Genomic DNA, 21284 nt, shown 5'->3' with positions numbered 1-21284 from the left:
TCAGTCTTCTCTGTAGTTGGCTAATAATAAAAGAAAGTGAAAAAAGAGAAATTTGAAGTCCTTTATTTGGAAGTAGTACTCTAAAGCTCCTAGTCGTTTGTTTGGCCTTTACTTTAAAAGTAGACGATGTTGCAAAAGGAACAAATATCTCTTGAAAATATATGGCCAAAAGAAGAGTTCACTTTGATGGTACTCAATGTCTGCTATGACTGCTCAACCAGTCATAGCATCATGAGTATGGTGTTGGTAGTTTTAATTCACATTCCTGTCACGTTAAGGCATCAAATATCCATTCTATTCATTTTCAGTCTTCTCTGTAGTTGGCTAATAATAAAAGAAAGTGAAAAAAAAGAAATTTGAAGTCCTTTATTTGGAAGTAGTACTCTAAAGCTCCTAGTCGTTTGTTTTGCCTTTAATTTAAAAGTAGAAGATGTTGCAACAGGATGTTGCAACAGGAAAAAATATCTCTTGAAAATATATGGCCAAAAGAAGAGGTAACTTTGATGGTACTCAATTTTCCAAAAAATTGGCAAACATGATTTGTTTCTTTTTCCAATTTCATACGAATGATTGAGTTTTATTTCTCACTAAAAAGGCAAAATATCACCAGCGGAGTAATAAAAGGAAAGATGGCAACAAAATAAAAAAGAAGCATCTCATAAAAAATGCACAAATATATACATTCAGGACCCCAAATGGACACTAATATCGCAAAGCCTCACACAGCTCGTTTCCCGTTAATCTCATATAAAACTTATGTCCTATTTCTATAGACAGACAGCAAAAAAAGATGAAACTCTAATAGTTTGTTTGGCATATCATTCAGCAACATGTATTTCATTTATGAAAGCTGGTAGAAAAAAAAACAAATGTCAGTTGAGTTTTCTTTCAAAGGACAAACAAAGATAGAGTCGGTCTCGATATGGTCCAATTGAACGAGGATGCTGTAACGGAAATTATAATCGAGTTGCTTTTAATTAATATACGCCCTCCATTTTCAAGAACAGGGAATTGGGCATTGGATTTAGATTTATGTTGACAATACAAGCGTTGAACTTATCTCTGTTGATTTAGTAGTATGTTGATTTGGTAAACGTAAATGATATTTTGTACGACATAAGAAAACTAATTTTTCTTTCTAAGCTGACAGAGAAGTAGCATTTTGGCTAATACTTCAAATACCGAAGTGGATGCAATCGCTATTTATAACTTTCATTTCAATTGGAATATTTTGCCAAACCTTGAAACTAAAGAACCTTAAACTCTCCCATTTATTAAACATAAATAATTTCAAGATAGTTATGTCCACTATATGATCAGCTAATACGAAATTATGTCCCAAAGAAGTTTCTCTGTTCCACGATACAATTGGCGTTTGGCTTCATGCATCTAGACTGATTTATGTGGAAATGACTGAAATAGGACTGTATTGTCTTTAGATAAGAAGTGGTCTTGTACACATACCACGTTGTAAACGGAACACAGTTCATTTAGTACTGACTTTTCCCTGCGTTGTATCCATAGATGTTTCGACAGAAGACACTTCGCTTTTTCATTTTTGGATCTAGCTTTTTTGAAGGCTCAATAAAGGAAGGTGTAGCTGGGATGGGAGTTCTTGCAATTTGGACATAGTTTACTGAAGCCGACTGGCGCGGGGATTCCTTAGTCAATTCATGCGGTCCCACAGCAGGGCTGGTTGCAACAGTTACGCACCGAATGCTCGAACGACTGGCATTTAAAAAAAGTTTTAGAATCGCTTTAAAAGCAACAAATTTGAGGTGAGTCTATTCTGCATTAAAACCTTGCTGAATCACGTGGTGATGCGTTGCCACAACCATGTCTATGTACCATACTTTTTGGACTCTATAACTTGTCACGAAAATAAACTTCTAGAATACTTTTTAAAGTGGAATTATAGAGCAGTAGATTATCTGTTTCTCTTTGTTTCATAACTAAAGAGTTCTGAAAATCCTTGATTTCTCTTCATACCATTATCAGGCCACCCCTCCACAAGCGTGACCTACATCCTTTCGCAAGACTTGAGACCCTTTGGCCGTGAGGACAGCACAGAGGTTGTGAGGACAGAGGTTGTGAGGTTTGGCCGTGAGGAAGAGGGTTCGAGTCCTGGTGCTGCTGGTTATTTTTTTGAATGTGGGTCTTTGGCTTGACTCTGTAAGCTCAGCCAGAGTTGCCCCAGCTCTAAATGGGTACCTGGAGAATTCTGGGATAGGTAAACAGGAAGCTTGTGCGACAGCACAGGATGGCTGTCCCCCAACCCCCATTGTGGTTCCTTGCTGAAGGGCCATGAAACGAAGATCTGCACCGCCGATAGGGATTGTAAATCCAAGACCGTATTCTTTACCCCTTTTACCTTATTGTTCTCAGCTTTTAATGGAACTTGCCACATTTGTCATAGAAAGTTGGTCTTTGAATTCCTTGCTTGTCTTGAAGAACTTATATCCGAGAGTAAAGGATTCGGTTCGTCATTTTTTTTTTTTTTAACCTTATCTTAGTAGTTACATTTTGGATGTGATGCGCTTTGATTTCAAATCACTGAGATAATTGCAAGAAACTGTTTGCTGAGCAGCATTCAAAGAGATGATCAGCAGGGCAACGTCTGTTCAATAACAATTTGATCTTTCTGATCTACATTATCCCGCTGATTCTTCCTTTGAGAGTAGCTAGGTGACTGACTTTCGACAATTACTTCAGAAATGTGAAAATATTAGATACGACTTTTAGAAGTAAGAGCTACGAAACACGTATATTTATGTACATGGCTATGATCCACATTATACATTTATCACTAGTTTATTATTTTATGTTCATGATCTAAAAGACATATATTTATGTACATGGTTCACATGATACATTTATCACTAGTTAAAGAACAATTTGTCCCTATTATACAATATTCCACAGAAAAGTGCCATTGCCTGCTTGCTTAAATTTTAATATTGATTAAACACAGAAAATTAAGAGAAGTTCAGATTCATATGGGATGCTTGCATGTTATAGCGACAACACTCAAGAAGTGAAGTTAGTTTAATCATAATGAAATATAGAAAAATATGATGATACAATAATACTTTAGTAACAAAATTATGGAGACTACTACAGAGAATTATGGAAAGCTTATTATAATATACAATGTCCTTCCAGTATCGTATCCTGATTCTTTTTCTTTAAAATTTAATTATTTCCTAATACAAATTTTTGTGTTCAACAGCAAAGGTGTACCCATAGTCTTTTTGAATATGAGCTAGGAAATGAAAAGAATCTTTCTTATGGATCTGTATTCGCTGCATATTCTCCCACCGGGATTTATATAAAATAGCTCATGGACATCCCCCGATGACCTTATCCGAAATTAGATTGACCCCTGTGTCTGGAGCAAGAAGTGGAGAACGAGCCTAATTAATATAAGGGCCTACAGAGGAGCTGACTTTGAATTGGACCAATAATCTGATGGCAGCAAGAGTCTGCCTCGAATTAAAAAGAAATAAAAACGCCAAAAAGTATCTCTCATGCCCAGTTTTCGACTCGGAGAAACTGCTGGTAAGGGACCTAAAGCAAGCCTTCAAATTGGAGATTCGAAGTAGACCTGAAGCCCCGTCTTTACCATTGGATGCCGACAGTGGACAAACCTGGGAAATCATAAAGCTCTGCTTTCATGATGGCCAGAAAGTCATCATTGGCTACCGCAAGAGCCCAAAGGACTTGTGGCTGCCTGACCAAACATGGGACCACATGGAGAAAAGCGAAAAATTAAAAGCATCGCTTATTCAAAGACAAGTCCCCGACTGCCAGATCTTCAGAAACAAAGAATACAGAGCCGCAGATAAAGCAGTGAAGAAGGGTGACAGAAATGACCAGAGAAATTTGCTTAAGCGGAAAGCACATGCCCTCCTTTCAAAAGTGTGGGAATGTCAGATATGACCTTTATGACATTCATTTTTTCTTCACTTTTCTGTAAGTTTCTGATTTCCCCTTTGATTTTTGGTGCTTTACTATACTTTCAATTATCGTTTGAATAATTTGTTTAATCTGTCTTCTTCTTTAATAAATCCCATGTTTCAATTTACAGTGCTCGTTATGGACAGTGGCATAAGGACAGATCACAGCAAAATATGAAAAACGTTCCACGGCTGATAGTTTTCATCGTTGGCGGTGCCACATTTTCAGAGATTCGTTGTGCTTACGAAGTTACGAAAGCTATTAATACTTGGGAAGTTATCATTGGTAAGTTTTGTCAGTCGCTGAAAAGCTGAAACATTTTCGAACCTATCTTCACTACAACGCCTAAATGTTGTATGTGGCATTTTCATGCACCGGCGGTAGTTTTCAAAACCTCTTTGCTAAGGTGTTCTCGAAATTGATATCAGAAGGGCAATGTAGGCCAAGAGGAACAAAGAGTAGTTGAACATACATTTTTCCGCTAATTTTTCCTTTGAGAACATAATCATTTTGAAACCACATTTGCCTGCGATAACAAAATATAAAATAAAAGCAATTCAGATCGATAAATGTGTTCTTTTTTTGTCTGATGAGAATACTGCACGAAACAAGACGAATATGTTGGACGACGATTCCCTTCTTCAGTAGTATGAGAGAAATTTACAAGCGAACACGTTCACCTTTTCTACACGAAAATTTGAACAAAACGAACCGGATAAAAATAAAGTTATATATTCAAACACCGTGGAAAGGAAAAAGAAACAACAAATAAAGACCAAAATTACAAGAATAAAAACCTAAAAAAACGAACAACACAAAAAATAAGAGAAATGAATACAATAATAGCCTTGGTAGAATGATCCCCATAAGCATTTCGAAGATAATTTCGTAAACCACTTTGGCCTGCCATAACAAAAAATAATATTAAAAAAGTGGAGAACGATAATGTTTTTTTTTTCTTTAAAGCCAAACAAAATACAAGACGAAACAAGACAGGTATTTCTGGTAGACAACCACTTCTGTTTTGTTCACGTTTTCGTCGAGAAAATGTGAACGTGTTTCCCGTTCGTTTATAAAATGCGAACGTGTCTCTTATACCGCTGAAGAAGGGAAGCAGTTATCTTCCCGAAATATTCGTCTTGTTTCGTCGTGCACTTTAGTTGGCCTTTAAAATTATCCATTATTCGACCTTCATTTCTTTAATTTTATCCTTTTAATAGTCTAGCAAAAGGTTTTTTCTTAATTATCTCAAAAGTGTGAATATGTCCGATTAAGGTAAAATATCTTCAAATAGTGTTTATTACAAAAAGTTTATGATGACTTTTAAGATATCAAAATTCTCTTCTTATGTTTTGTCGAAAAACAGAGAAGAAGAAAAGAAGAAAATAAAATATTAAAAATTTATTTAAGCGCCAAAAAATGTGCCGTACATAAATTGATCAGCGTAAAAACTGTGTGAATTTAGTAAGTATATACTATACGAATAAAATCTTCAAAGGTGTTTCACAAATGTCCTTTATGCGTGACAGTAACGATAAATGAAAGTGCCGCAGAGGTGCTTTGTGGCGCGTCATTCGTAGATTTTAACCAGTTTCTTGTTCCAGTGATGACGTAAAAGTGGCATAGTATGCTTTTTACAGGTTGCCTTGGAACTAAGTTTTTATGTTCTTTTAAGATTGGCTGAACGGAGCAATTTTTCGAACAGATGATTATCGGGCCTTTGGGAATGCCTCATGAGATCACAATTATTTTATAATAATGTGTGACGTCTGTGACATGACATTAATTACAAAAAATGGCCACGGATTCATGACAACCAAAAAAATTCATGAAACTGATCAAAAAATAAATGACTATCTTTGCAAAGTAACTACATTCACATAAAATATAGCCTATGATACGCTACGATTTTCAGCGTACTCCATACCTTAAGGGATATCCTTATACACTGTAATACAGTATGATTTTCACTATTCTCCATACCTTAAGGGATATCATTATACACTGTAATACAGTATGTTTTCACTATTCTCCATACCTTAAGGGATATCCTTATACACTGTAATACAGTATGATTTTCACTATTCTCCATACCTTAAGGGATATCCTTATACACTGTAATACAGTATGATTTTCACTATTCTCCATACCTTAAGTGATATCCTTATACCCTGTAATACAGTATGATTTTCACTATTCTCCATAACTTAAGTGATATCCTTATACCCTGTAATACAGTATGATTTTAACGATTATCCATACCTTCCGGGATATACTTATAAACTTTAATACAATATGATTTTCACTATTCTCAATACCTTAAGGGATATCCTTATACACTATAATACAGTATGATTTTCACTATTTTCCTTACCTTAAGGGATATCCTTATGCACTGTAATACAATATGTTTTCACTATAATCCTTACCTTAAGGGATCCTTATACACTGTAATACAATATGTTTTCAATAGTCTCCTTACCTTAATGGATATCCTTATACACTGTAACACAATATGTTTTCACTCGTATCATTACCTTAAGGGATATCCTTATACACTTTAATACAGTATGTTTTCACTTGTCTCCATACCTTGAAGAATCTCCGTAGCCGCTAAATAGTATCATAAGTTACACTACCCATCAGACCGACCAACCACTCGTCATTGACTCTCACATCATTGACGACCACTCATTAGATGACTCCCAAAGATGTCATTTCTTGAAGTCTTAAGTGTTTCCTGCTCGCACATCCAATGAAATACACTTTCAAAAATCAGCTCAGATCTTAATTTCTAAAAGTGACTGAAAGCTCATTCACACGGCTCAACTACTTCTATGAAATTAATGAAGAAACTAGTGTCTTGAGAAGCGAGAAGCAGTTGAAAGTAGTTGAGCTAGGTTAAAGAAATATTCAGAAATCAGCCCAGATATCAATTTCTGAAAATCACATAAAACTCATTCACAGAGCTCAACTACTTCCATGAAATTAACGAGGAAACTAGTGTCTGAAAAGCGATTGATTTCCATAGTGCAGTCTCCTCTAATTTTTTATGTAAATATGTTCTTTCTTATAATTTTAGTTTAAAACCATTTTCAATTTCCACTTTAAAACCGCTGCATTTTCATTTAAAAGCAAAAAAGCCAGATCACCAGGAAACCTTTCTCCCTTCCCTTGCACTTTATCCCCCCTGGCTACCCTACCAGTATGACTCTGGTTTAAGAGTAAGCAGGCAGAATGATCCTCTTTTAACACCTCCATGCAGAGTTTCTAAAACTTCAAATAGTTACCACTGTTTACAGTATCTACTAGTACCTGCTCAATCAACTAAAGACGTATTTGAAAAAGACGGATTTGATCTCCCCGTCCCTTGTTATCACTATCGAACTTTAACCCCTGTCAAGAATTACACTAGAACCCTTGACAGTAACTGTGATATAAAAAAAATTAAAGTGTAAAAACGGGACCTTCACAAGTCGCTTTCGATTCCCCAAACTTTTGTTGAGCAACGCTGAAAGCCTTAACTTTGAAAAACTCAATGAATTAGACACCCTTTCTAAAACATATAGATTAGATGTAATCGCTATTACTGAAGTTCCAGCTCAAAATTTGCACATATTAAAGATTAACAATTTTTCTCAATTTATTAAACTCAGACCAGAAAACCACCCTCTGGGTAAGAAAGGTGGCGGAATTCTCTTCTTTATCCGTAATGATTGATATCAAAGTGAAATCCCAATTCCTAGTGTTAATCCCTTTGATGAAGTTATGTGGGTGTGTGTTCGAACTAAAGTCTTGCCACTTCCTTTTAATTTAATTGTCCTTTGTTTTTTTTATTACTCCCCTAATCAGAGATCCGCTGACAAAATAAATTTTTTCGAAAAATTAAATGCAAGTGCTGACTTTGTACTATCAAAATACCCAAATGCAGGAATTTTCCTGATGGGTGACGCAAACGATATAAGACTTGATTCTACATGTAACGATTTTAATTTAAAACAGATCGTTAATATCCCTATTACAAAAGGCAATACCACTCTTGATTTAATTTGCACTAATCTTTTGACGTTTTACAAACCCGACACCACTCTGCCCCCTCCAGGGGGTAGTTTCCCCTTTATCCGTTTCCTATCACCGGTGGCTAAAGTTAAACAGTCGTTTTTTATAAATGAAACCGCTTATAGACCTCTCACAGACTCAGGACTTTTCAATTTTGGCTCCTGGATTACTACTGAAAATTGGTCCACTGTGTATCAAACAAATGACGTTGACTACATGGCTTTGTCCCTCCAAAATCTATTGAGGAGTAATTATGAATCCCACTTCCCTGAGAAAAAATTTAAAACATGTTCTACAGATAAGCCTTATGCTACTGAGTCTTTTAAAAAACGTATAAGAAAAAAATCAACTCTCTCAAAGAAGGTTGTACTACTGAGGCTGATAGTATAACGAAGTTCCTAAAGAAAAAATGAAGAAAAGCAGATTGTCATTATTATAATGATAAAGTCAAAGGTCTCTATTATAACAAACCCAAGCACTCGTACAGAACAATTAAAGAAATATAATCATAGATAATAGATATATCTGATTATTATAGAAAAATTATAGAAAAAAATATAGAAAATTAAAGAAATATAATCATAGATATAGATAAGCCTTATGTTACTGAGTCTTTTAAAAAACTTATAAGAAAAAGATCAATTTTTTCAAAGCAGGTCGCATTACTGAGGCTAATAGTCTAAGGAAGTTCCTATAGAAAAAATTAAGAAAAGCAGCTTCTAATTATTATAATAATAAAGTAAAAGATCTATATTCTAACAAGCCCAAGCAATAGTACAGAAAAATTAAAGAAATATGCGGAAAAAGTCCTTCCGAAATTGATTTTCATCTCCCTGACCCCCTAATAAGACTGCCAACGATCTGTACTTGTACCTTGCTTCCATCGTGCAAAGTCTCACCCCTTTCACTGGCTCAAGTCCAACTATTCCTCCCAATACTTCCTTCCCCTTTATTTCTCCCTCTGATGTTATAAATAAAATTCTTCAGCTTAGAAAATCAAGTATTTGTCCCTTGGACATCCCAGTTGACTTAATTAAAGCCTTTTCGGACAAAATTGCTGAGCCTTTATCAAATATTTTCAACCACATCAAAAAATTTGGTAAATTCCCAAGTTGCTGGAAACAAGGTTTTATAACACCTGTCCCTAAAAAATGCGCCAGTCTGACTTTCGTCAACATTCGCCCCATTACGCTCACTTCCGTTTTTTCCAAACTTTATGAAGGTTTCCTCTGTGACTGGCTTAAGGATAAAATTTGTCCGCGTATTGACACCCGGCAGTTTGGTAACTTAAAGAAAACTTCCACCACCCATTACCTTGTGCACTTAATGCATACCATCGTAAGTAACCTTGAGAAACCAAATGTCTGGCTGAGCCTTGTCTTAGTTGATTTCCAAAAAGCTTTCTCTAACCCCCTCCCTATATATTGTGGAATTCCTCAAGGAACCTTATTGGGACCACTTTTATTTCTAGTCATGATTAACGATATTGGTAAGGACTTCCCCCAAAGGTGGAAATACGTGGATGACTTGACGATCCTCGAAGTATGTCACAGGAATATTAAAAGTGACCCCCTTGAAATTCTATCCCACATTTCGGATGAAGCTAAGAACCTAAATATGAAAGTAAATTCCACTAAGTCAAATATAAGGACGATAAATTTCTTGAAATCTACTTCCGCCTTCCTTGACACTATCCCCCCAAATATTTCTGTGTCTTCCTTTAAATTACTTGGGGTTACAATGTCCTCTAATTTAAAGTGGTATATCCACGTGAAAGATAGTGTCCATAGATCTAATGTGTCTAAATCTCTTCTTAAGCTCTTGAATAAATTTAACATCCCCCCCATCCCAGTCTTTAAGGATTTATACCTCATTTGTCTGCCTACATTTTGAATATGCTTGTCCAGTATGGCATCATGGCATCTCCCGTGATTAATCAGATGAAATTGGATCTATTCAAAAAAGAGCCCTAAGAATAATTTTTAAAGAAACTATGCTACCATATTCACTCTTTCTAAAAAAGTCCAAGCTGGAAACTCTTAAGCACAGGAGAGGAACGCTGTGCCTCCGTTTTGCAAAAATGCAATAATAAACCCTCGCACGGAAAACATTTTCCCCAAAAGACACTCCCCATCCAGACACTGTCTGCCACGTATTGTATCTGAACCCATCCCTATCTTGTCCCCCATCCGTTGTTTAACCTCCAGATATGAAAAACCTTTGTCCCCTTCATTACTGATCAAATAAACCACTAGTTCTTTTTTTTTACTGGTGATACCCATGCTGGTGTCCGTTTGGCACCTTTTTAACTTTCTTTCATTTGACACTTTTTGTTTTTTAGACTAATGAATGGCTTTGCCTTTCTGATATTGTTGTTTTTGGCATTGTTTAGCCAGTTTTTTAGTTGTTGTACTATTTCTATGTCTTTTTATTATATGACCCCGAAATGCGAATTCGGCCCTTCGGGGCTTGTGATAGTCATTTTTTGAAATAAATATCTTATCTTATCATAAGCTCCGTTCAGCAAAGCTGAAAAGCTCTGTTGAGCAAATCCTCTCATTTTTTATATATGTGTGTTCCTTCTAATAATTTTAGTTTAAAACCGCTTTTAATTTCCACTTTGAAACCACTGCATATTCCTTTAAAACCACTTGATATAAGAAACGCTTTAATTAATACACCTACTCTTTAAGCTCCAAAAATACATTTAAAACACAAAATCCATACGGGCCACGGCTTGCAGATTTGGGTTTGAACATAAAGAGTGGGATATATATCCGTGACACAAGAAGCAGTCATATAACAAGAAATAACTGCGAAAAACATAATCGCTATTGTAAAAGATGATACAAGAAAATGCGTGAAAGGCAAAAAATATAAGACTTATAAGCCAGCAGGCAGACACCAGTTTCAATAAAGTTAAACTAAAATCTAACCTGCTTTAAATGTTGGCCCCCTTTGTCCTCCGCTGAAATATCTGCCAGAAATGATACTGTAACGACAGAACAAGACACACAGCTGTAACACGAAGGAAATGGAAAAATCACCATCGTTATCATAAAAAGATTCAAGATCAAGTTCTTTAATAATCAATATTTTTTTTTTCACAAAACTATGTAATTGACCCACAGTAAGGTTACCTTGTTTGCAGGCTAAGTAATCAACAGTAAACAGATAAGACTATCTCCAAATACCGGAAGAAAAAGATGGCACTTCAACTCTCCACATGGTAACAAAAAACAAAATCCACAGTAAATTCGAAATAACCAAATAAAACACAAATAAAATGAACACATGTTATAATGCAAGAGATTAACCCTAACTATTAACTAGGGTGCGCTCCCTATGGTGAACGCTAATTTGCCCATACTTACCAACACTAGTATGTACAATTTGGACACTAGTATTTCTTTCATTTCATTTCATATTTTATGAAGGAGCCTATATTAGCTAATATGCTCATACTTAACAACAATAGTATGTACAATTTGGACACTAGTATTTCTTTCATTTCATTTCATATTTTATGAAAGAGCCTATATTAGATAATATGCCCTTACTTACCAACAATAGTATGTACAATTTGGACACTAGTATTTCTTTCATTTCATTTCATATTTTATGAAGGAGCTTATGTTAGCTAATAGGCCCATACTTACCAACAATAGTATGTACAATTTGGAGACTAGTATTTCTTTCATTTCATTTCATATTTTATGAAGGAGCCTATATTAGCTAATATGCCCAAACTTACCAACACTAGTATGTACAATTTGGACACTAGTATTTCTTTCATTTCATTTCATATTTTATGAAGGAGCCTATATTAGCTAATATGCCCAAACTTACCAACAATAGTATGTACAATTTGGACACTAGTATTTCTTTCATTTCATTTCATATTTTATGAAGGAGCCTATATTAGCTAATATGCCCATACTTACCAACAATAGTATGTACAATTTGGACACTAGTATTTCTTTCATTTCATTTCATATTTTATGAAGGAGCCTATGTTAGCTAATATGCCCATACTTACCAACAATAGTATGTACAATTTGGACACTAGTATTTCTTTCATTTCATTTCATATTTTATGAAGGAGTCTATATTAGCTAATATGCCCATACTTACCAACAATAGTATGTACAATTTGGACACTAGTATTTTTCTTCATTTCATTGCAATCTTAATTATAGAGCCCATAGGAGCTAATCTCCCCAAACTTACCAACACTAGTATGTACAATTTGGACAGTAGTATATCTTTCATTTCATGTCATATTTTATGAAGGAGCCTATATTAGCTAATATGCCTAAACTTACCAACAATAGTATGTACAATTTGGACACTAGTATTTTTCTTCATTTCATTGCAATCTTAATTAAAGAGCCCATAGGAGCTAATCTGCCCAAACTTACCAACACTAGTATGTACAAATTGGACATTAGTATTTCTTTAATTTCATTTCATATTTTGTGAAGGAGCCTATATTAGCTAATATGCCTATACTTACCAACCATAGTATGTACAACTTGGACACTAGGATTTTTCTTCATTTCATTGCAATCTTAATTAAAGAGCCTATAGGAGCTAATCTGCCCAAACTTAGCAACACTAGTATGTACAATTTGGACACTAGTATTTCTTTCATTTCATTTCATATTTTATGAAGGAGCCTATATTAGCTAATATGCCCAAACTTACCAACAATAGTATGTACAATTTGGACACTAGTATTTTTCTTCATTTCATTGCAATCTTAATTAAAGAGCCCATAGGAGCTAATCTGCCCAAACTTACCAACAATAGTATGTACAATTTGGACACTAGTATTTCTTTCATTTCATTTCCTACTTTATGAAGGAGTCTATATTAGCTAATATGCCCATACTTACCAACAATAGTATGTACTATTTGGACACTAGTATTTCTTTCATTTCATTTCATATTTTATGAAGGAGCCTATGTTAGCTAATATGCCCAAACTTACCAACACTAGTATGTACAATTTGGACACTAGTATGTCTTTCATTTCATTTCATATTTTATGAAGGAGCCTATGTTAGCTAATATGCCCATACTTACCAACAATAGTATGTACAATTTGGACACTAGTATTTCTTTCATTTCATTTCATATTTTATGAAGGAGTCTATATTAGCTAATATGCCCAAACTTACCAACAATAGTATGTACAATTTGGACACTAGTATTTTTCTTCATTTCATTGCAATCTTAATTAAAGAGCCCATAGGAGCTAATCTGCCCAAACTTACCAACACTAGTATGTACAATTTGGACACTAGTATTTCTTTCATTTCATTTCATATTTTATGAAGGAGCCTATATTAGCTAATATGCCCAAACTTACCAACAATAGTATGTACAATTTGGACACTAGTATTTCTTTCATTTAATTTTATATTTTATGAAAGAGCCTATATTAGATAATATGCCCATACTTACCAACAATAGTATGTACAATTTGGACACTAGTATTTCTTTCATTTCATTTCATATTTTATGAAGGAGCCTATATTAGCTAATATGTCCAAACTTACCAACAATAGTGTGTACAATTTGGACACTAGTATTTTTTTCATTTCATTTCATATTTTATGAAGAAGCCTATATTAGCTAATATGACCAAACTTACCAACAATAGTATGTACAATTTGGACACTAGTATTTTTCTTCATTTCATTGCAATCTTAATTAAAGAGCCCATAGGAGCTAATCTGCCCAAACTTACCAACAATAGTATGTACAATTTGGACACTAGTATTTCTTTCATTTCATTTCATATTTTATGAAAGAGCCTATATTAGATAATATGCCCATACTTACCAACAATAGTATGTACAATTTGGACACTAGTATTTCTTTCATTTCATTTCATATTTTATGAAGGAGCCTAAATTAGCTAATATGTCCAAACTTACCAACAATAGTATGTACAATTTGGACACTAGTATTTTTCTTCATTTCATTGCAATCTTAATTAAAGAGCCCATAGGAGCTAATCTGCCCAAACTTACCAACACTAGTGTGTACAATTTGGACACTAGTATTTTTTTCATTTCATTTCATATTTTATGAAGAAGCCTATATTAGCTAATATGTCCAAACTTACCAACAATAGTATGTACAATTTGGACACTAGTATTTTTCTTCATTTCATTGCAATATTAATTAAAGAGCCCATAGGAGCTAATATGCCCAAACTTACCAACAATAGTATGTACAATTTGGACACCAGTATTTCTATCATTTCATTTCATATTTTATGAAGGAGCCTATATTAGCTAATATGCCCAAACTTACCAACAATAGTATGTAGAATTTGGACAGTAGTATATCTTTCATTTCATGTCATATTTTATGAAGGAGCCTATATTAGCTAATATGCCCAAACTTACCAACAATAGTATGTACAATTTGGACACTAGTATTTTTCTTCATTTCATTGCAATCTTAATTAAAGAGCCCATAGGAGCTAATCTGCCCAAACTTACCAACACTAGTATGTACAATTTGGACACTAGTATTTCTTTCATATCATTTCATATTTTATGAAGGAGCCTATATTAGCTAATATGCCCAAACTTACCAACAATAGTATGTACAATTTGGACACTAGTATTTCTTTCATTTCATTTCATATTTTATGAAGGAGCCTATATTAGCTAATATGCCCATACTTACAAACAATAGTATGTACAATTTGGACACTAGTATTTCTTTCATTTCATTTCATATTTTATGAAGGAGCTTATGTTAGCTAATAGGCCCATACTTACCAACAATAGTATGTACAATTTGGACACTAGTATTTCTTTCATATCATTTCATATTTTATGAAGGAGCCTATATTAGCTAATATGCCCAAACTTACCAACAATAGTATGTACAATTTGGACACTAGTATTTCTTTCATTTCATTTCATATTTTATGAAGGAGACTATATTAGCTAATATGCCCATACTTACCAACAATAGTATGTACAATTTGGACACTAGTATTTCTTTCATTTCATTTCATATTTTATGAAGGAGCCTATGTTAGCTAATATGCCCATACTTACCAACAATAGTATGTACAATTTGGAAACTAGTATTTCTTTAATTTCATTTCATATTTTATGAAGGAGTCTATATTAGCTAATATGCCCATACTTACCAACAATAGTATGTACTATTTGGACACTAGTATTTCTTTCATTTCATTTCATATTTTATGAAGGAGCCTATGTTAGCTAATATGCCCATACTTACCGACAATAGTATGTACAATTTGGATAATAGTATTTCTTTTATTTCATTTCATATTTTATGAAGGAGCCTATATTAGCTAATATGTCCAAAATTACCAACAATAGTATGTACAATTTGCACACTAAAATTTGTCTTCATTTCATTGCAATCTTAATTAAAGAGCCCATAGGAGCTAATCTGCCCAAACTTACCAACACTAGTATGTACAATTTGGACACTAGTATTTCTTTCATTTCATTTCCTACTTTATGAAGGAGCCTATATTAGCTAATATGCCCATACTTACCAACAATAGTATGTACAATTTGGACACTAGTATTTCTTTCATTTCATTTCATATTTCATGAAGGAGCCTATGTTAGCTAATATGCCCATACTTACCAACAATAGTATGTACAACTTGGACACTAGTATTTTTCTTCATTTCATTGCAATCTTAATTAAAGAGCCCATAGGAGCTAATCTGCCCAAACTCACCAACACTAGTATGTACAATTTGGACACTAGTATTTCTTTCATTTCATTTCATATTTTATGAAGGAGCCTATGTTAGCTAATATGCCCATACTTACCGACAATAGTATGTACAACTTGGACACTAGTATTTTTCTTCATTTCATTGCAATCTTAATTAAAGAGCCCATAGGAGCTAATATGCCCAAACTTACCAACACTAGTATGTACAATTTGGACACTAGTATTTCTTTCATTTCATTTCATATTTTATGAAGGAGCCTATATTAGCTAATATGCCCATTCTTACCAACAATAGTATGTACAATTTGGAGACTAGTATTTCTTTCATTTCATTTCATATTTTATGAAGGAGCCTATATTAGCTAATATGCCCAAACTTACCAACACTAGTACGTACAATTTGGACACTAGTATTTCTTTCGTTTCATTTCATATTTTATGAAGGAGCCTATATAAGCTAATATGCCCAAACTTACCAGCACTAGTATGTACAATATGGACACTAGTATTTCTTTCATTTCATTTCATATTTTATGAATGAGCCTATATTAGCTAATATGCCCATACTTACCAATATGCCCAAACTTACCAACACTAGTATGTACAATTTGGACACTAGTATTTCTTTCATTTCATTTCATATTTTATGAAGGAGCCTATTTAAGCTAATATGCCCAAACTTACCAATACTAGTATGTACAATTTGGACACTAGTATTTCTTTCATTTCATTTCATATTTTATGAAGGAGCATATATTAGCTAATATGCCCAAACTTACCAACAATAGTATGTACAATTTAGACACTAGTATTGTTTTCATCTTATTTATTTTCAAGAAGGAGCCGTAATACAAGATGTGTTTTCTTTGTTAACTTTTATAATCAGTACAAAACACTTGTCCCTACAAAGGCCCCGGTCTTTAAAAGAGGGGGAGATATTATCATTTCGACTCTACCTCAAGAAGGATAAACTTGGATGATAAGAAAAGAGGGGAAGAAAAAAAAATTAATAATTAAGGGTGATGAATGAACCAGTATTAAAATCAGCCAGCAAACACTAAATAGGCCCTAAATAAACACTAAATAGGCCCTAAATAAACACTAAATAGACCCTAAATAAACCCTAAATAGGCCCTATATAAACACTAAATAGGCAATAAATAAACACTAAATAGACCCTAAATAAACACTAAATAGGCCCTATATAAACACTAAATAGGCCCTAAATAAACACTAAATAGACCCTAAATAAACACTAAATAGGCCCTAAATAAACACTAAATAAGCCCTAAATAAACACTAAATAACTAAATAAACACTAAATTCTTCTGCTTGCACTATCCTAAGGGAAAAACGAGGGTTTGTGTTACAAATTTTTTATTGTTTGGTCAGTTTTGTAGCTATTTGGTTTTCTTTTCACATGTAATGTAAGAAAAGAAAAAAAAAAAATGGATTATATATAATACAAGTATTTAAAGAACGACCAGAGATTATTGAAAAAAGAAAAAGGTTGACGGAAAAAGCAGAAATGAAGTTTATCCATGTTAGGTACCTCTAAATACAATATTTCCTAAGTGGATAAATAAAAGTTCAAATATGGATAAATCCTTTTATTAGACAGTTTTTCACAGTGATAGAAATTCACAAAAAACACCAGATTTTTCGGTCACATATGCAGTAACCGTGTTTTATTTTATTTCGTATATAAACTATTGTTTTTAATTGTTTTAGTTTAGTTTTACTACTGATGACGGTCACTGCATATGGGACCGAAATATCTGGTATTTTTTGTGAATTTCTTTTGCTGTTTGTGAAACACTGTCTTTTAAAAGGATTTTATCCCTATTTGAACTTTTATTTATCGTCATGGAAAGGCAGTGTGGTCTCCGAAAATTTCCTAAGTGGAGCAGTTCTCCTCAATTGGGCTCTCATGGTAAGCTTAAATTTCATTGTAACTATGTTCAGTGAAGCAGTGTTGTTCATTTGAGCTTGCAGACTAGGCAAAAGTTCAAATATGGATAAATCCTTTTATTAGACAGTTTTTCACAGTGATAGAAATTCACAAAAAACACCAGATTTTTCGGTCACATATGCAGTAACCGTGTTTTATTTTATTTCGTATATTAACTATTGTTTTTAATTGTTTTAGTTTAGTTCTACTACTGATGACGGTCACTGCATATGGGAACGAAATATCTGGTATTTTTCGCGAGTTTCTATCACTGTTTGTGAAACACTGTCTGTTAAAAGGATTTTATCCCTATTTGAACTTTTATTTATCGTCATGGAAAGGCAGTGTGGTCTCCGAAAATTTCCTAAGTGGAGCAGTTCCCCTCAATTGTGCTCTCATGGTAAGCTTAAATTTCATTGTAACTATGTTCAGTGAAGCAGTGTTGTTCATTTGAGCTTGCAGACTAGGCAAAGTTCAAATATGGATAAATCCTTTTATTAGACAGTTTTTCACAGTGATAGAAATTCACAAAAAACACCAGATTTTTCGGTCACATATGCAGTAACCGTGTTTTATTTTATTTCGTATATAAACTATTATTTTTAATTGTTTTAGTTTAGTTTTACTACTGATGATGGTCACTGCATATGTGATCGAAATATCTGGTATTTTTTGTGAATTTCTTTTACTGTTTGTGAAACACTGTCTATTAAAAGGATTTTATCCCTATTTGAACTTTTATTTATCGTCATGGAAAGGCAGTGTGGTCTCCGAAAATTTCCTAAGTGGAGCAGTTCTCCTCAATTGTGCTCTCATGGTAAGCTTAAATTTCATTGTAACTATGTTCAGTGAAGCAGTGTTGTTCATTTGAGCTTGCCTAGTCTGAGCTCTTTGAGTTTGTATAATCAGGTTGAATGCTATTTGTATTATAGGTAATGAAGTAGTCCTACTCATTTGAGCTCGTATAATACGTTTTGCGCCATTTTTATTATGTTTATTAAAGCACCTTTACTCGTTTGAGATTTCAAAATAAACTCGAGTACCTTTTCCAATATATTTAAGGAAGAAGTGTTGTTCATGTTCATTGAACTGCTTTGAAATCGCATCTGTTTGTGCTCCTTGAAGCTATAAAATAAGCAATCTATAAATTAGATTGCATAATCAACGCCATTTAGATTTAGTGAACCTGTTTTACTCATTTTACCTCGCATAATAATCTTAAGTGACATTTTCATTATATTTAGTGAAGTAGTGTTACTCATTTGAGATCGGAAAATAAACTTGTTCGCCTTCTCCAATATGTTTAGTGCAGCAGTATTGTTCATTTGAGGTCACTGAGCTCTTCCGAGATTGCATTCGTTTGAGCTTCTTGGAGCTATAAAATGAGCTCGTTTGAGATTGCATAATTAATGCAATCTATATTTAGTGAAGCAGTGTTATTCATTTGAAATTATATAATAAGCTCATATGCCATTTTCATTATGTGCATTGAAGTAGTTTTACTCATTTAAGTTCGAATAATATGCTTACGCGCCATCTTCATTATATTGAGTGAAGTAATATTATTCATTTCAGCTCGCGTAATCTCATTTGAACTCATTTGAGATAGTATAATAACTTTAAACGGTATTGCATTGTTCTTACTGGAGTAGTTTAATTCGTTTGAGCTCGCATAAAAAGTTTAACTTTCATTTTTGTTATATTTTGTGAAGTAATGTTACTCACTTGAACTTGGATAATTTAAGCTTATATGAGCTAGCAGTATAAGCTTAAAGGCTATTTTCGTTTTGTTTAGGGAAGTAATGCTACTCATTTTGAATTCGCATAATTTGTTCTAGGAAAATGATTCAATTTGTCATATTTGACAATTTTTCTTTTTGACATAGAGAATTTGACTATTATGCATTATAAACATCTATATCCGACTGTTTGAAGGATATTTTATTTTAATATTGTCAGGTGTTAGTTACAAACGGTACTTGATATAGAAATTCCCTTTCAAATGCACCATTAAACATTTTATGATGTTTCAGCGCCCCACTAGTGGTGACAGAAAAAGAAGAAACAAATAAAAATATTACATAAATAAAAACAAACAATAAATGAATATAATTTAATAAATATAGAATGACGATAAATAAAGATAATAAAGATAAATAAAGGAAACACATCACAGCCTCCCATGTGATTTTCGTTGTTACTTAAGATGAGGGACTGAAGTTCTTCTAAAGGGGTTTGTCTATTGAGATTCCGATAGTGTAGTTTTCATTTCTATCCGACATAATTTTTATGGTGCTTTGGGCTATTTTTCGAAATTTCCATAGATTTGCTTTCGCAGTATACTTCTACCATTAAAATATATCAAAATCAAAGTTTCAAGTCATAACCCATCTTAAATGTGCTATTATTTTTCACTCGACATTTGTTTTTTGGTTTTTTTTTTAAAAGCGTTTTTAAATTCTGGGGTACTGTAGGCTAGAGTTTGTTCTTTAGTAGGTTCCAGAAAGTGCTTCAACAATGATATACAAATTTGACTATTAACTGGTAAATATTAATTCGCTTTTAGGTAATCATTTTAGTAATTAATTCATTAATCATTGTTATTAATTAATTTAATTTTAATATTAAGAGAATTGGATTTAATTAATTAATTAGGTGTTATTATTGAATTTTAATTTCAGGATCCACTCAAATAATAAGTCGGTAATTATTACTTAGCTATTAAGTTATTATTTTATTAAATAATTCATTAGTTAATTATATTAATTTACTCAATTTTACCATCTAATAATTTAAATTAATTTTATCTACTCATAGCATTAATATAACTGACTAATATATTTTACTTAAGCAATTAATTAGGTAATTATTAATTCTTTTAAATTTTCAGGATCCACCCACAAAATAAGCCCAGAAGAATTTTTGAAGGATCTAAAGCAGCTGTCTGAATAGAAATTAGTCAAGTCATTGTTGGCTGATGCTGTGCCAATAGGAGCCACATATGAATATAGCGCTGTTATATGACTAATTTGGAACCGGTTTTTGTCTTCTGATTATAACTTATCCAAGTAAAGCAATAGTAATTGATAGTGAATTTGTTTTGCTATTCAAGTTTTTCAAACTAATTCTTCACTTATTTGTCAAATGTGTTTTCAGTGTTCTTTTATTTAATTTTTTCTCTCAGTTCTTCTATGAAATTAAAAAAACAACAAGTTTTGTCAGCTGAAAGTAAGGAGCAAACAAAAAATTTGAAACTAACAAAGACTCTTACAGATATGACGGGTCGACCCGCGGCGAATTTACTTGGGGGGGGGGGGGGGTGTTCGTATTAAAGGGGACCTACGCGCGACCGGTTGTATGCAGAAGTTTCTGCCGAAAACAAGAAATGTTCTTGAGGTAAGCCTATTTTGCAAAATTTATGCCGAATGCCAAAAAATTTGGAGGGGTGGCGTGCCCTTCCCCGCCCTCTCTTCGGGACGCCCCTGCGTATATGAGGGTGGCTGCCCCCTCTTCATCGCCTCGCTCTTTGCGCTAAAGATTGACTTTTTGGCCCAATTTTTTA

At 33.4% G+C, this 21284-nt stretch overlaps 1 protein-coding gene across 1 annotated transcript in view; it reads left to right on the top strand.

The window, feature by feature from the left end:
* The window catches only part of LOC148941589 (protein ROP-like), an 81867-nt gene extending 60933 nt beyond the window's left edge, over positions 1-20934 (top strand). The window contains exons 12-13 of the mRNA XM_089104503.1: positions 4088-4242; positions 20613-20934. Of these exons, the coding sequence (XP_088960629.1) occupies positions 4088-4242; positions 20613-20674 (217 nt within the window). The 3' untranslated portion in view covers positions 20675-20934. The remainder of the gene's footprint in view (positions 1-4087; positions 4243-20612) is intronic.
* The last annotated feature ends 350 nt before the right edge of the window (positions 20935-21284 follow it).

This window comes from Artemia sp. Qi Xiang Cuo, chromosome 18 (genome assembly GCF_049724085.1).
Source record: "Artemia sp. Qi Xiang Cuo chromosome 18, ASM4972408v1, whole genome shotgun sequence".
NCBI classification, from domain to species: Eukaryota; Metazoa; Arthropoda; class Branchiopoda; order Anostraca; family Artemiidae; genus Artemia; species Artemia sp. Qi Xiang Cuo.
Note: the sequence above shows the minus strand (reverse complement) of the source record. Positions and strands in the feature narration are given on the sequence as shown.